This window comes from Schistocerca americana, chromosome 5, assembly GCF_021461395.2.
Source record: "Schistocerca americana isolate TAMUIC-IGC-003095 chromosome 5, iqSchAmer2.1, whole genome shotgun sequence".
NCBI classification, from domain to species: domain Eukaryota; kingdom Metazoa; phylum Arthropoda; class Insecta; order Orthoptera; family Acrididae; genus Schistocerca; species Schistocerca americana.
Genome location: NC_060123.1, coordinates 560,383,766 through 560,401,922, shown reverse-complemented (window position 1 = coordinate 560,401,922; position 18,157 = coordinate 560,383,766). Strand labels below are relative to the sequence as shown.

The following is an 18,157-nucleotide window of genomic DNA, read 5'->3' as shown; positions in this document are numbered from 1 at the left end:
TGTGATAACTGTGGCGCGCCATTTATCATTCGCTGTACATGGAGCAAGTTAATGATTGGTTCTGAACATTTCTTGAATGTCGACGACGTTCATTTTGTGAAGTGTAATACACGCATCCTATAGAAGGTTGATCTCTGCACCTCCTGGACATTCAGTTTCTGTCTCCCTCCTGATGCACAAGGTGAGTCATTAGCCGTTAATATTTTTCCTGTCATAATTGTTAACACATGGAAAAGAGCCTTACTAACTTACGACCTCGCACTTAAGTGTACCTTGTAAGTAATGGTAAAGTACAAACGATTGTATGAAGTCGAAGTGATGCGACTGAACTAGCGCAAGCAGTAGAACTTACACTAAAAGAAGAATGTGCATTTTTCTCGACGAATAATAGGGGACCAGTCCCGTTAACAAAAGTTGAGCTTGTCGCCGAGACTGTAAAACCATCCAGAAGTGTAAAAGATCTCAAGTGTTTTACGAGACGAATGCGAGGGCATATTGCCAGTAAAAGTCGAAGGAATAAGCCAGAAGGGAGAGCCCGAGTACTGATAGCAAAGAGTTAACAAAATTTTGTTAATAGTGTAATAAGAAACATCTCACAGACGCGTAATGTGAAACGTGATTAATGGAAGTGGCTGATATTGATCCCAGCGCATTTAAAGGAAACTGCAGGGAGACCGATGGATTACGTGCTTGAAAATACCCATAATGTGACCTGCAGAACAACTGTGGAGCATGTACGAGAGCAAAAAAATGTGTTGTAAGTGCATGCGAACAGGGCCTACAACAGGGACTGCTACGAAGGTGCGTAGCGTGCACAGAGAAACGGTACTAGTCCCAGCGTCAAGTAGAAACGGGAAAAATCAGGGAAACTAACAGAGGATAACGTCGCGAAGTCGGGCGTTGTCGCATTAAATAAGCGTGATTGTCTGTGTCACATAGAACCACGTGTTAGTGTTGTGTTATGCAGAATTAAGAAAGAAATTGAAGCTACTCATAGTCGCAAGGGCACAGTTATTTCTACTAAAGGAAATGAGTTCAAATGGTTCAAATGGCTCTGAGCACTATGGGACTTAACATCTGAGGTTATCAGTCCCCTACACTTAGAACTACTTAAACCTAACTAATCTGAGGATATCACACACATCCATGCCCGACCCAGGATTCGAACCTGCGACTGTAGCAGCAGCGCGGTTCCGGACTGAAGCGCCTAGAACTGCTCTCCCACAGCGGCCGGCTTTCAACGCCAAAGTGGGTGGAATAAAGGATGAAAATTTTTCATTGTGAAAGCATCTTTAAAGCTAAATCTACGAATATTTGAATCTGGCTTCTCAGTAGCAAATAAAAAATAGTTTTGGAAGCTGAACCCTTATAGGGGTGAATTAAGGATGAGAATATTGTGGAAGTATTTCATTATGCTAGTATTTTTTAAGCTAAATCTATGAAAATTTGTATTTGGCTTCTCTATTAGAAAGAAATAATTTACATTACACTATTCCTTGGAAATTCGATCCCTGACGGGTTGAAATAGGGCTATTCATTGTGAAAGAATTTTTCAGGTAAATCTTTGAAAATTGGGGTTTGGCTTCCCAGTTACAAATTTAAAAAATACCTGTTTCACCGTTTTTGGACATTCAACACCTAAGGGGTTGAAACGTGGGGCAGACTGATTCATTGACTCATCCTAGCCCAGCCTAAACCGCTAAGGATAGAAACATGAAATTTGGAGAGCATGTTGATCTTATACTCTAGGCTTCGTTTCAGATGGGATTTTTCGAAATTCCACCTCTAAGAGATGAAACAGGATGAAATGTTTTATGAAAATATTTCATTTTCAAAGCATTTTTGAAGCTAAATCTATGGAAATTTCGTTGCTTAGCTAGAAATAAAGATATTGTTTTACTGTTTGCGTAAATGCAACACATAAGTGGGGGGGGGGGGGGGGAGTTAGCGGATGAATGTTTTTATGAAAATATTTCATTATGCAAACGGTTTGGAAGCTAAATCTATGAATATTTGCATCTGCCTTCTCTGTTATAAATTTAAAAAAACACGTTATATCACTGGTTTTTGGAAATTAAGCCCCTAAGGGGGTTGGAGGAGGGGGGGGGGGGGGTTGAATAGGGCCAGACTGATTCACTGATTCATCATAGCTCAGCCCAAACTGCTGAGGATAGGAACTTGAATTCTGTGAGACGGTATGGCTCTTATAAAGCAGGAATCGTTTAAAGAGGGATGATTCGACATTCCACTCCTAGGGCAGCGAAAGTGGGGGTGAAAGACTTTTTGAAAACACGTTGCTAATAAGGCAGTTTTGGAAGCTAGAGTTACTAAAATTGGTATTTCGTTTCTCATTTAAAAACAAAGAGATACACATTTCTGCTTTTTTGGATATTCAACCACTATGGGGATAAAATAATGGATGAATGTTTTTGAAAATAAATCATTATTAAATAATTACTAAAGCATTTTTAAAAACACATCTGTGAAAATTTGTATTTGACTTGTCGGCTGGCAATAGAAAAAAGTGTATCAATGTTTTTGGAAATTCAAACCCCATAAGAGATTAAATGGGGGATGGAAAGTTTTATCAAATTATCTCATCATGAAAGCATTTTCAAAGTTAAATCTATTAAAACTTGTATTTGGCTTCACTCTCAGAAATAAAAAATACGTGTTTTTTTTAATTCGTCCGGAGTGGGTGAAATAGGGATTAAAATATTTTAGGAAATATTTCTTCATATTAAAAAATGTTTAAAGGTACATCTATGAAAATTGGTGTTTCTTGCTCGGTTAGATATAAAGAAATATGAGTTAGGGGATGAAAGTTTCTTTTCAAATATCACCACAATAACGCAAAAGGCATGATTTTAAAATAACCTTGTACTCCAGCTACCACTATCGTTTTTTGGTCGTAAGCACATGTGAACCATACTTTTATGGCCTTACCTAGCTTGATAAGTTTAGAAGGTATTGCAATTCGTGAACAACACAAAATTTCGATTAAAGATAAACAAAAGAAAACAAAAAAGACTCTGCAGATCATAAGGATATGTGAGCAAATCAGTGGGCGCTAACCTATAGTACTAGCACAGCTAAAGAATTGTTGGTCGTGGTGTATGCATTGAAATATTTCCCACCGTATGTATGTAGACAAGGGTTTACTGCGATGGTAGACAGAAGCCATTAACATGGATCTTTAGTATGAAGGAACCAAGTATGAGACTCCTGTGGTGAAGGCTGAACATTGAAGGGTATGATTATGGGGTAATCTACAAAGCAGGTATGTTGAATAGTAATAGTAGAAGCAGGCCCAGAGAACTTAAACATACAGACGAGAAACAGATGGTTTACGGAAATATTCATGTAGGAACAGAGGAAACCTCTGTAGTAAAAGTAAGTGGGGAGAGTAATCATATGAGTATGCAACTAGCCCAAATAACCCCAGAATTATAAATGGAAGCTTGTAGCTAAAAGGAAACTAATCTTCAAGAGAAGGAGGATATTTTATGAAGAATACCTGGTAATGCTTTAGAAGGACACTAAGGCATGCATACGACTTTCGGAAGACTAAAGTCGTACAAACAATGGAGCAGAATGAAGCCTGACATTGAGTTCCTCAAGCAAAAGTGTGCATTATGTCAAAGAAATAAGTAAATTCAAGGAAAAACACTAACACCTTTGAAACTTATTGACGCATCTCAGACACTGCTTGAAAAGTGGACACAGTGTGTGCCCTTCAGATGTATCAAGTAGAGGTAAGAGATCTATGTTAACTTTACAGGATGATTTGAGTAAATTTACATTAGCAGTGGCGATAGAGAGAGACAAGACGTAAAAATAGTAGCTAAAACGTCAGGGCAATACACAGTATTAAGGTAAAGGATTCCGTCAATTCTTTTAATGGACCAAGGCTCGAATCCCTTGAGCGATGTTTTCAAAGTGTTAAGAACTAAGCTAGTACAGGCTACAGCTCACCATCCAAAATTTAAAGGTGCGCTGGTGAGAAGTCATTGTACACTGGTTGAACATTTAAAACATTTGAAACAGGTGATCAAAGTTCTGAGAACAAGTGAGTGCCATAAGCAATTTTTGTGTTTAAGATAACAGCACACAGCAGCACAGAGTGCACTTCTGTATGGAAGAAAAGCAAACATACACGAATATTGCTACAAGAACTGACACAGGTGACAGCAAACAAGAAAATTGGCAGCATTGGTCACAAGAGGTTTGAAATCATCTGTTGCAGCTAATCGATTTCAGTGACTGTGTGACCTTTAATGCAAATATTAAAGTCTTGAAGACTCATGTAATAAAAGCACATATCACAACTTCAAGCTGGCGTCAGTGCAGGAGGAACATAACACCCAACAAACAACTTTTTTGTTCATATTCTTTCATCTGCCGCCAATTTTCACAATTTTGCTTTTTTCGTCGGTGTCTTTATGAATTTGTGACCAGTTTGCATAACTTCCTCGTGGTGCGTTCCTGTTTTTTGCCTCAGAGGTTAATATTCGGCAGTAAACGCAGAAGTTAATTGTATCTTCTGAGTTGTTTATTCTCCTCGTTATCTTCCAATGCTTTATATCCGAGCGAGGTGGCACAGTGGTTAGCACACTGGACTCGCATTCGGGAGGACGATGGTTCAATCCCGCGTCCGGCCATCCTGATTTAGGTTTCCCGTGATTTCCCTAAATCGCTCCAGGAAAATTCCGGGGTGGTTCCTTTGAAAGGGCATGGCCGACTTCCTTCCCGTCCTTCCCTAATCTGATGAGACCGATGACCTCTCTGTTTGGTCTCTTCCCCCCAAACAGTCCAACCCTGCACAAGCCAGGTCGGGGTGTGTCAGGGTTCAAAATGGGTCAAATGGCTCTGAGCACTATGGGACTTAACTGCTGAGGTCATCAGTCCCCTAGAACTCAGAACTATTTAAACCTAACTAACCTAAGGACATCACACACATCAATGCCCGAGCCAAGATTCGAACCTGCGACCGTAGCGGTCGCGCGGTTCCAGACTGTAGCACATAGAACCGCTCGGCCATCCCGGCCGGCGACGGAGTTCACTTGCTGATTCTCGCTACTGCTGCAACATGACTGATAATTCACAGACTGAATGTGATGATCGAGTTTGTGTCACAGATGTCAGGTCGGGCTAAAATAGAGGGAAACAGGGTCTCGGGAATACTGACTAATTTTCCCCTCGACTGGCCACATAATATTGCTGAGGGTTCATCCTGCCCCATCCATGACAGCCAAGGGGGCATTCATAAGGGGACTGGTTATATGTGCCGTCGCAAGACTAAATACGTTAACGAAGTTACAGGAATGTTAGTGAGCTGTGAATAATATTTCTGTACAATACGAACAGTTTTCTTACATACTTGGAACATCATTTTGAGCTTTCCTGTTGTAAAGGCAGGCGACATTTTAGCTCGCATTCTCTTCCATCTCTCTCCGTTCAAGTTGAATAAGTGATGATTCAGTGGCTGTTTCTCATCAAAGTTAATATTCCTGTGGGAGAATGCATCAAACTCCTTGACGAACACCAGCCGAAAAAGGTCTCGGTCGATCAGCAACAGGCCTGGTTCGGTGAACATATATACTCCCACGTACCTATGGTCTGAAATGTATGAGCCATTAACAGTGGGCGGAAATATGTTCCGTAGAAAGTTATGGTTGCACGGAAACGAGAACCAATATAAAGAGCACGCAGCTGAGATATGTACTGTTCCACAATACCTCTGAAACGAAAGTAGAGGTCTCGGAACATGAATTCCAGACGAGTCAGCCCAAGAAACACTCGTCCTGCATTGCCGAATTGGATCACGGTTGGTGCCTGAGGCACACCCTTCTTGCTCCAGTACGAGTAGCAATAAGAATACCGTGCGTAGACCGCTGCCACCACCACCAGAGCGACGGCCAGGAATTCACTCAGCCACGATTCCAGAAACAGGCCCATGGCGAGACCGAGCTTATCCACAACTGAGTTTATCTGGTAGTGGCCGAGAATCTCCAACCAGTCTGTTAAAACAGAAACAAAACAAAGAACCTGAAAGTAATAGACTACATAATTAGATGTTGTCATTTTCTGTGGCGTAGGTCCCCTAACCCAAGGGCTGTCAGACTCGTTTCGAATCGCGGCGGAAGAAGAAATTTCCTCTGTCACAATATAACAGGACAAAAGAGGGGAAGTGGCTGACTGAAATTCCTAATCATTACATAATGCGTCTTAGTGCAGGTAAGACTACTTTGTACAGCGAAGTAGGGGACTCCTGATGATAGAGACAGTCCTTCCCTCAGTGTTGCTTTTGTTGTTTATCGACGTGAGTGGTTATCTGCCAGTACCACAACTTAACATTTTTTATTTACTTGTTATTTTCACATCTCAATTATGGTGTAGGATGTCTATGGGAGAAGGAATTGGTTGTTGAGATGTAGCAATTATTAAGTGGTAGGATATCAGTTGAACAGGTAGAAGATGGGTTCGGGCCTTATTTGGGATGGAGTAGGTGGGGTACATCACAGTAGACAGGGTGTGACTATCTCATCTAATGGGAATTGGTTCAGAGGTCTTTGTGGAGTGTCTGGAGATTAATTGAAGGTTCTAAGTGATAATACAGGCGGGGCGACAAGTACGGTCGTGATGTGTAGAGCCTTACACCGTGCTTATTGAGATCGGAGATCTACGATCAGGCGTGCAGTACGAATCACGCCAGGAGAGTTGGTGTCAGATTGCTCGAATATATATAGTTTCTATACCATCTGGTAGAGGTCACTATCTCACGGACAATGTTTGAGTTGCAGTCGAAACACTATGGCTTTTATTTGCTGTTCTGTTTGTTTAATTTTATAATTGTTTATTAATTAATACTATAATTGTGCTTAATTATGAGAGTGAATGAAGGTGTAAATGTTAAATAATGTTTTATATAAAGTTTTTTACTATACATTGTAGTAACTAACCGGTCCCGTGAGGAATGTTCGAGAATGACGTGTGTGTTTGTCATTCGTACTGGGGAATTTGTTACACACAGTTTCGTCAGCTTACGGTACTGGACGAATGAGATTATGATTTCGCTAAAATAGTTTTGTTAAGAGGGAGATGAATTTTCGTTTGATGGTTTTCAAAATTTATTTATGGTAATTTACTGTTCTGATTCAGTGACAGATTTTGATTGGTTCTGTATCTATGCGCGAAGTTGAGAAGGTTTGGTACTGCTTCCCCATTGGCTGTGATGCTTCTCTGCCAAACAGAAATTAGCATATTTGCGCGTATTTTTGGGAATTAGAGACTTCTTTTGCGTCGAGACGTGAGTGGAGTCGGGGCCAGGATCTCATAGTGATCGGACCGAATTAAAGTTATTAATATTGTGATATTTCGGTACCTAAATGTTTGAAAAGTGACGCAGAATGTGGAAGAGAGTTCGATTTACTTCACGGCGTGAAATACAGAACTTCTGGTGTCATCTGAAATAAGTTCAGCATGGTGTGTTGCTTACTCGCGAACGTGAACTTTTATCGTTACGTGAGACTGATTGTAACAACATTTCAGTGAGTTATTGTGAAAGAGACAATCGGTTTGTAAACTTTCGGTGAGAGATAATTCATAATTACCATAAACTGGCTACCGTTATGAATGATGAGTGCTTGTGGACTTCTCAGATTTTGTATAGCTTAGACTATGGCTTGGTAGTGAATCGTGCATGCAAGCTTACCGTAACACAGTAAAATTTTACGCACGTAAATACTTTCATTTAACTATCTCTTCCACTGACAAAACAATTTTTGGTTAAAAGGTGTACAGCTGTTTCTTTTTTATATAGATTTTTCCGGCTGAAAACTGCATTTCAATACCTTCGAGGAGGGTTGCGTGTGAGAAGAGATTCGCCACACAGTGAGTGGAACTTCGCAACGAAACGCACCGCCACAAGGAGATACATTGGCCTGTTCTGTGCAAATAGATAATTTCTCGTCCAAATACAATCCAGATGTTGTATAGAGCATTGCTGTAGCAATAGGCAGACAAACTGCGTTCATCTAATTCCAGCAACGTGCTCTAGTATGTGGCCAAAAAATGTAGTATTATGACGTGTCCAGAAAGTAACGAAACATACACAACTGGCTATTTAAATTGTTACACCAAGAAGAAATGTAGATGATAAACGGGTATTAATTGGACAAATATATTATACTATAACATGTGATTACATTTTCACGCAATTTGGGTGCATAGATCCTGGGAAATCATTATCCAGAACAACCACCTCTGGCCGTAATAACGGCCTTGATACGCCTGGGCATTGAGTCAAACAGAGCTTGGATGGCGTGTACAGGTACAGCTGCCCATGCTCTTTCAACACGATATCACAGTTCATCAAGAGTAGTGACTGGCGTATTGCGACCCAGGTGCTCGGCCACCATTGACCAGACGTTTTCAATTGGTGAGAGATCTGGAAAATGTGCTGGCCTGGGCAGCAGACGAACATTTTCAGTATCCAGAAAGGCCCGTACAGGACCTGTAACAAGCGATCATGCATTATCCTGATGAAATGTAGGGTTTCGCAGGGATCCAATGAAGGGTAGAGCCACGGGTCGTAACACATCTGAAATGTAACGTCCACTGTTCAAAGTGCCGTCAATGCGAACAAGAGGTGACCGAACGTGTAACCAAGTGCACCCCATACCATAACGCCGGGTGATACGTCAGAATGGCGATGACGAATACACGATTCAATTGTGCGTTCTCCGCGATGTCGATAAACACGGATGCGACCATCATGATGCTGTAAACAGAACTTGGATTCATCCGAAAAAATTACGTTGAGTACACCATGGCAGGCGCTCCTGTCTGTGATGCAGCGTCAAGGGTAACCGCAGCCATGGTCTCCGAACTGATAGTCCATGCTGCTGCAAACGTCGTCGAACTGTTCGTGCAGGTAGTTGTTGTCTTGCAAACGCCGCCATCTGTTGACTGAGGGATCGAGACGTGGCTGCACGATCCGTTACAGCCATGCGGATAAGATGCCTGTCATCTCGACTGCTAATGATACGAGGCCGTTGGGATCCAGCACGGCGTTCCGTATAGCCCTCCTGAACCCACCGATTCCATATTCTGCTAACAGTCACTGGATCTCGACCAACGCGAGCAGCGATAGGCTACAATCCGACCTTTACCAAAGTCGGAAACGTGATGGTACGCATTTCTGCTCCTTACACGAGGCATCACAACAACGTTTCAGCAGGCAACGCCGGTCAACTGCTGTTTGTGTATGAGAAATCTGTTGGAAACTTTCCTCGTGACAGCACGTTGTAGGTGTGGCCGCCGGCGCCAACCTTGTGCGAATTCTCTGAAAAGCTAATCATTTGCATATCACAGCATCTTCTCCCTGTCGGTTAAATTTCGCGTCTGTAGCACGTCATCTTCGTGGTGTAACAATTTTAATGGCCAGTAGTGTAGTTACAACTGTGATTACTGCGGGGAACAAATGCATAGGAAAGTTTAGTAAGCAGAAAGGAGTGGACGCAGAACCATGCAAGCTTTTGTCGACTTCTTGTTTGAATGACCCTAACGTTTGTTACAGACTACAAATTTGGCTATGTGATGGAGGACTGCAGAGGATGTGAATTTGTCCGGTCGATAGATGGTCGTCTGCTGTGGACGCGACGGGTGAAACGCATGTCTGCCTCCATTATCCAGCAATCATAAATGGCTATGGCTGCAATGAGCAAGTAAAACCCATTGGTGGAGTGCTCAGTGTCAAAACCTAGTCTTTTAGGAGTCCTGTACAGCGGTAACCAATTGCACACTGCATTGTTAGCTGCTATCGCAATCGAACGCTAGGTGTTGAGGCACCGTGGCATTTAAGAAGTAATCTAGTCCCCTACATATTGAGGCTTATCTGAACAGCAGTCGCTACACGAGAAAGTATAAGATACTGGTTCCACTCAGGCAATTCCACAAGCCGATGCCTGGCTGCGTGTAAAGACACTGTTCTGCCAAAGAGCGACATGCAGCACAGCTTCCCTTGCCTGCACGTTTTCCTGACATCACAATTGGTACATGCTTTGTCTCTGAAGTTATTCACCATTATTAGCAAGCAACTATTATTCGTGAATGAAATTTTCACTCTGCAGGGGTGTGTGCGCTGATATGATACTTCCTGGCAGATTAAAACTGTGTACCCGACCGAGACTCAAACTCGGGACCTTTGCCTTTCGCGGGCAAGTGCTCTACCATCTGAGCTACCGAAGCACGACTCACGCCCGGTCCTCACAGCTTTACTTCTGCCAGTAGCTCGTCTCCTACCTTCCTACCTTTCATATCGGAGCACACTCCGCTGCAGAGTGAAAATCTCGTTCTGGAAACATCCCCCAGGCTGTGGCTAAGCCATGTCTCCACAGTATCCTTTCTTTCAGGAGTGCTAGTTCTGCAAGGTTCGCAGGAGAGCTTCTGTAAGGTTTGGAAGGTAGGAGATGAGATACTGGCAGAAGTAAAGCTGTGAGGACCGGGCGTGAGTCGTGCTTCGGTAGTTCAGATGGTAGAGCACTTGCCCGCGAAAGGCAAAGGTCCCGAGTTCGAGTCTCGGTCGGGCACACAGTTTTAATCTGCCAGGAAGTTTCAACTATTATTCGTAATTGTGTGGACTCGTTTCCAAGCTGGATGAAGTGTAATTCGTCTGAAACATATGTACACCTTCTTCTAATCCATGCAAAGACGTTCACAGGCTCTAAACACATAAACTGTAGGCTTCACACCACACTGAATACTTCGAGACAGGTATCATGTGCATTTCTGTAATTGTTGTCACGTGTGTACTTTCAAACATGTATTATGTATCTTCCAAGGAGGACAGTATCAACAAACACTAATCTCCACTAAGATAATGGCGACCTTCCTCTCTGATGGCCAGTACTGTACCTGTGGGGAATCGATACAGATTTCACTACCTTAAACATTACCAGTTACTTTAGCTACGTTAAATTTTTTCCTTACTTTTGTTACTGCTAATCTCTTTTCATTATTTTTAACGTTTGTCTCTAAATAGGTAGAAGATTTTTTCAGGATAAAATTCAGTCGTCAGTAGCTAATATATTTTTATTACGCTTTATCAGTTTCAACAAATTAATTTTCCATCTTCAGAAGCTTACAAAATTGGGGATATTATAAATCTTAAGACCTTGGGTTCAGATTTATGTGAAGTATAAGAAGCATATTACAGAAACGTACTTAGTATTGGTTTAGCAGACGTCAGTATCTTCTTCACAGAAGCTTAATGTCATGAAATGTCCAGAAATGTACGTATTGTGTGTGATTATTGTAAACACAGATAGAGAATTTACAGTAACTGAATCGCATCTACGTATCTAGTGTGCTAGTAGTAAGGAAAATATATGAAAGCACATTAAAAAATATAACAAAACTATATAAAAAAACTTCCTGGCAGATTAAAACTGTGTGCCGGGCCGAGACTCGAACTCGGGACCTTTGCCTTTCGCGGGCAAGTGCTCCACTAACTGAGCTACCCAAGCTCGGCCAGGCACACAGTTTTAATCGGCCAGGAAGATTCATATGAGCGCACACTCCGCTGCAGAGTGAAAATCTCATTCTGAAAGCTACATAAAGTTATATACAATGCATTTGAAAAGCATTACACCTAGTTCTAATCTATAGAAAGATGGGCTAATCTGCACAATTTCTAAGAGATTAAATGCAATCAAAATAGTGTCTTTTTTTAAATTCAAGTTGATCATTCAACGAGTCTTATGAATTTGGAAGGGAATGTTTATATATTTCAAATTATTTTTAAATGTTCATTTTGTAGTCTTTTTCAACTGTATTCAAATTTTCCATGTTAATCGAGGATATAGGAGGAAGGAAGTGTCTCTCTGTCTTGAGATTCCTCCAAAAATTGACTTATATGAATTCGCGCCGTCTTTGTTGGCCAAGTGCTCAAGAAAGCTGGTCTTAAATGCTTTCTCTGCCTGCCGTATATAAAAACTCGGACATTCATTACATTGTATTATATATACTCCAGGTTTGAGGAACTTGTCAGTTTCTCATTACGTTTGAAGAGCATCTCGGTAGCATTATTGGTGGTAAATGATATAGTGAAGTTATATTTTAAAAATATATTTAAAATAATCACGTACAATATGTACATTTCTGCATATATCATGGGATTTTGTTTCTGTGAAGAAGATATTGATATCTGTTAACCAGCACCAAGTGAAGTTTTGTAAGATACTTCCTACACTTCACATAAATGTATAGCCAAGGTCTAAAATTTATAATATCCCTGATATTGTAAGCTTCTGATGCTGACAAATTAATTTGTCGAAACAGGCAAAGCATAATAAAAATATGTTTGGAACTGGTGACTGAATTTTGTTCTGAAAAATGTTTACTGCAGTTGCTGATAATTAAAGTTATAAATAAAATAACAGATAATAACTGGCTTTTCTGAATCTCATTCTTCATTTCCAACTAGCTTTCCTCCTTCGCTACATCACTTTCCTTTCATTTACTCCTTTTCTTCTTTTTGAGTAGTTTTGGATCATTACAGATACCTATTTATAAAAACAAAATTTTTTATTAATGTGCTGTGGAGTGTAAACACAGTAATAATATCTGGGAAACATGGGCTGCCGTTGCTTCTAGAACGCAAATCATACGTAAAATCAGCAACTAATGAAAATATATATCAACATTAAATTGTTATACATTCCTAGTGAAATTATTTCCGTTGTCTGATGGTGCACATAAAAAAATTACGCTGAGCTATTTCCCAGTTGTAGGTACCTTAGTAAAATATTGATATTAACTCAACACACGGTAATTTGCGTAAATGTAACTCCATATGATTGCTGACTTTCAATTGAAAGTGCTCGCGATTTAAAATTAGAATAAAAAATTGTAACTGGTGGCGTTGCCAATAAATTACAGTTTTCGTACTTCCACTAATGTGTCACTAGGAAGCCATTGTGACTCTTCCAAACTTCTCACCAAGATATTTGATGAGAACAGGACATCTGTGTTTCCACTTGTAACTGCATTACTTTTCTAAGCCGTACTATGCAATAAATTGTTTGGGTTTTTGTAGCCATTTCTTAATTTATTGCTTATTGGTTTCTGACTCGATTTCTTCGGCCGACATTTGTTTAATTATTTTCCTGGCGTTTTGCACGATGATGGAGTGTGCACCTTCGACAACACCAGCTATTCGTGCTGGTGAAACACAAGGAAAATCGATAAAACAACATCGGTCGAACATCCTGCGACAGTCAATATGTTAATAGTGTGTATGTTTCATCAAAAGCGCTTTTTGTTGTTATTATTCAAAACAAAATCATTACTGTTTAATCTGTAAATGTTATTTGTCCTAGAAATCGACCCATTCTTTAAAAAGAAAACGTATTCCTTACAAGAACGTCAACATTAACACAGGAAATAATGTTCAAGTTACTGAGCCGTTCGAAAGAGCCAGTTGTTTATAGCGATTTCATCACCTGGCAGTATTCAGTTCACCTTACCCGTGGCCATACCTGTAATAAATCTATAGAGATTCATCATTTACATCATCCACTTGGCCTGCTGGTTGTGTAACAAATGGCCAATACGCTAATCATACCATAAACGCCGTACGTTGAATTGGCTAGGAATGCTATCGTCTTTGGCATCATTGTATAAGTTGAGAGAAAACCAGCTCTTTTAGCCAATGGCGAAGGTCATAAATGTAACTGGAGCACTTAAATATTTCAGCAGAAATGAAAGTTGTTGAGATCAACACAGAGTACATGTTAATGTTAGAGAACTCTGTAAGCCATAGTCTAGAAAAATGTTTTACAGTATTTGTGGTATACACTTTGTACGTCATATAAATATCAACAATTTTCACGAATTTTTAATAAGTGCTCCACAGATTATTCAGAGCAATGATTCTTAATTCCCTTCAGACCATGTTTGAAATTTTAGGATTCAGTTGGTAAATATATTTAAAACGTTAACTGGACAATACGTATAAAAAAATTAATAATATGAAGCATGGAAAATTATCCATTTTTGATTCATATGCTGCTGAATAAAACGTTGAAACTGAGAATCAGTTGTCAGATTCGGGAAGAAAACTGCATCCGTTTCTTCTGATTGCACTCGGCCTGCAATTTAGTAACAAATAAAGTTGTAGATTCTTGTACGTTCAAAACTCCTCCCATTTTCATTAGGAGATATTGTAAGTAGGCTGTTTAGGTTTTTTTATTGGTAACACCACCTCTGTATGAAAATCACAGACTGCACACAGCACAGCCAGTGATTTTCATACAGAGGTGGCGTTACCAATAAAAAAACCTAAACTGAAAAAATTTTTTCAAATCTGTATTGGCCACTGCCCAAACCAATTCGTAAAATTTTTTGTGGGGAGCATGGGGGCTATGTAAGTAGGCTGTTTAGGTTTTTTTATTGGTAACGCCACCTCTGTATGAAAATCACTGGCTGTGCTGTGTGCAGTCTGTGGCTGCTTTGCATTGTTGTAATACTCGCCATTGTAGTGTTGGGCAGCTGGATGTGAACAGCACGTAGCGTTGCGCAGTTGGAGGTGAGCCGCCAGCAGTGGTGGATGTGGGGAGAGAGATGGCGGAGTTTTGTAATTTGTCATGAACTGCTATATATATTATGACTATTAAGGTAAATACATTGTTTGTTCTGTATTAATATCTTTCATTTGCTAGCTATCCCTATCAGTAGTTAGTGCCTTCCGTAGTTTGAATCTTTTATTTAGCTGGCAGTAGTGGCGCTCGCTGTATTGCAGTAGTTCGAGTAATGAACATTTTTGTGAGGTAAGTGATTTCTGAAAGGTATAGTTTAATGTTACTCAGGGCCATTCTTTTGCAGGGATTTTTGAAAGTCAAATTGCGTTGCGCTAAAAATATTGTGTGTCAGGTTAAGCACAGTCATGTATAATTGTTCAAAGGGGACGTTTCATAATATCATCCTGTGCAACACCACAGTATCAGAGCCATATTAATTACACCTGGAACATCGTAAAACGCACAACTTTCTTTTTGTACTGTCCCCTTTAAGGGAAAGAGTACATCAGTAACGTATAGTAGTGATATGTTGAGGATGTTTGTTGATGCACAATCATCTCTATCTAACCTACTATACCGTCGAAGGAAAACGGTATATATTGACCTACACTCCTGGAAATGGAAAAAAGAACACATTGACACCGGTGTGTCTGCCCCACCATACTTGCTCCGGACACTGCGAGAGGGCTGTACAAGCAATGATCAAACGCACGGCACAGCGGACACACCAGGAACCGCGGTGTTGGCCGTCGAATGGCGCTAGCTGCGCAGCATTTGTGCACCGCCGCCGTCAGTGTCAGCCAGTTTGCCGTGGCATACGGAGCTCCATCGCAGTCTTTAACACTGGTAGCATGCCGCGACAGCGTGGACGTGAACCGTATGTGCAGTTGACGGACTTTGAGCGAGGGCGTATAGTGGGCATGCGGGAGGCCGGGTGGACGTACCGCCGAATTGCTCAACACGTGGGGCGTGAGGTCTCCACAGTACATCGATGTTGTCGCCAGTGGTCGGGGGAAGGTGCACGTGCCTGTCGACCTGGGACCGGACCGCAGCGACGCACGGATGCACGCCAAGACCGTAGGGTCCTACGCAGTGCCGTAGGGGACCGCACCGCCACTTCCCAGCAAATTAGGGACACTGTTGCTCCTGGGGTATCGGCGAGGACCATTCGCAACCGTCTCCATGAAGCTGGGCTACGGTCCCGCACACCGTTAGGCCGTCTTCCGCTCACGCCCCAACATCGTGCAGCCCGCCTCCAGTGGTGTCGCGACAGGCGTGAATGGAGGGACGAATGGAGACGTGTCGTCTTCAGCGATGAGAGTCGCTTCTGCCTTGGTGCCAATGATGGTCGTATGCGTGTTTGGCGCCGTGCAGGTGAGCGCCACAATCAGGACTGCATACGACCGAGGCACACAGGGCCAACACCCGGCATCATGGTGTGGGGAGCGATCTCCTACACTGGCCGTACACCACTGGTGATCGTCGAGGGGACACTGAATAGTGCACGGTACATCCAAACCGTCATCGAACCCATCGTTCTACCATTCCTAGACCGGCAAGGGAACTTGCTGTTCCAACAGGACAATGCACGTCCGCATGTATCCCGTGCCACCCAACGTGCTCTAGAAGGTGTAAGTCAACTACCCTGGCCAGCAAGATCTCCGGATCTGTTCCCCATTGAGCATGTTTGGGACTGGAAGAAGCGTCGTCTCACGCGGTCTGCACGTCCAGCACGAACGCTGGTCCAACTGAGGCGCCAGGTGGAAATGGCATGGCAAGCCGTTCCACAGGACTACATCCAGCATCTCTACGATCGTCTCCATGGGAGAATAGCAGCCTGCATTGCTGCGAAAGGTGGATATACACTGTACTAGTTCCGACATTGTGCATGCTCTGTTGCCTGTGTCTATGTGCCTGTGGTTCTGTCAGTGTGATCATGTGATGTATCTGACCCCAGGAATGTGTCAATAAAGTTTCCCCTTCCTGGGACAATGAATTCACGGTGTTCTTATTTCAATTTCCAGGAGTGTACATTTCCATTACGGCTGACGTTTACATTGTACTGTGTTATGTGCACCCAAAGATACTTTCTCGACGATTATGTTACGTAAATTGCACTGAAAAGTAATGGCTTTGACTAAGTACATTCCTAAACGTATTTTATCGATTTATTGCAGAAATAGCTACGTTCACAGAGGTTAGTGCAATGCAAGTTCATGATCATGTCTTATCTAGCATACCAGCAGTACCCAACCTTTTCCGGACTCCGAAACGTATCGTTACAAAAAAAATAGGAATTGCCTTACTAATACAAATTCCCGCTGTACAGATTTGAGAGGGACAGCGCACAATATTCCTGATAGAATCTCGTTTCAGAACAATACCCTATGACAGAATGTTGACATGTGAGCGTCTTCGCGGCACAAGATTTTCCATTTGCATTTAGAACGTGTTATTGTTGACATGTTTATGCTATGTACTGTTCAATTTATTGCCACCTCTTGACTACAAAATCAGCAAAATGGCGACCTTACGGTATGTCAGCAACCATTGTGAATGTATGAGGAAATTCTATTACCTCTGCAGCCGATGGCGAACAGGCCCACCACTCTGATCCCTGTTGCTGTCGTCCCCTGTTTTATGAACAAGAGCATCTGATAAGGAGCACCAGCAAACATTTCGCGAAATATGTAACCGCGCTTACTGAACGGTGCCGATAAGATACTTGAGATACTCGACATAAACATTGGCAATCAAGATTAAACGACCTGATAACTGAAACATTAACTTCCGGCCATTCAGCTTACTCTCGACAGCTCCTCACGATATCTACCTGAGATTCGTAGTAATTTAACTGAAGAAGAAATTTCTGAGAATTTACGTTTGGAGCACAGCATTGTCTGGTAGTGAAACGTAGGCTGCGGGAACACCGGAACAGAAGAGATTTAAGCATCTGAGATATGGTGTTACAGAAGAATGTTGAAAATTTGGTGGGCTGGGAAGGTAAGGACTGAGGGCGTTCTCCGGAGAATCGGCGAGAGAAGCAATACATGGAACACACTGACAAGAAGAACGGACAGGGTGATAGGACATCTGTTAAGACACCACGGAATAACTTCCACGGTACTAGAGAGAGCTGTAGAGGGTAAAAAGTGCAGAGTAAGACAAAGACTGGAATACATCCAGCAAATAATTGAGGACGTAGGTTGCAAGTACTACTCAGAGCATAGGAGAGGAATTCGTGGTGAGACGCATCAAACAATCAGGTGACCGATTTAACAGTCTGCGTATTTTCTTCTTGTTTCTTTTACTAGTTCTCTTATTTAGTTAAGAATGTTCATCTGCCTCAATTCATCTCAGTTTTGAAATTAATTCACACTACAGTACTGTTTTTAATTTCACACGTTTCAAATGCACACAGCCATGCTACACCGTATTCTGTGGACCTCATCACTGGAGGGAAATGCAGACGAGAAACACGAACATAAATATTAGAGGAAAGAAGCAGTTGCTAGAAATTAATTGTGTTAACACTAAACTATTATTAAACCGCTGTATATTGCCTGTGCTTAGTC

The 18,157-nt window shown here is 41.7% G+C and overlaps 1 protein-coding gene across 1 annotated transcript in view; it reads right to left on the bottom strand.

The window, feature by feature from the left end:
- Nucleotides 1-18,157, bottom strand: part of LOC124616529 (cytochrome P450 6k1-like) — a 155,049-nt gene that overhangs the window by 72,219 nt on the left and 64,673 nt on the right. Inside the window, exons 2-3 of the mRNA XM_047144845.1 lie at nucleotides 5,739-6,020; nucleotides 5,381-5,619 (exon numbers count right to left, since the gene is read on the bottom strand). Of these exons, the coding sequence (XP_047000801.1) occupies nucleotides 5,381-5,619; nucleotides 5,739-6,020 (521 nt within the window). The remainder of the gene's footprint in view (nucleotides 1-5,380; nucleotides 5,620-5,738; nucleotides 6,021-18,157) is intronic.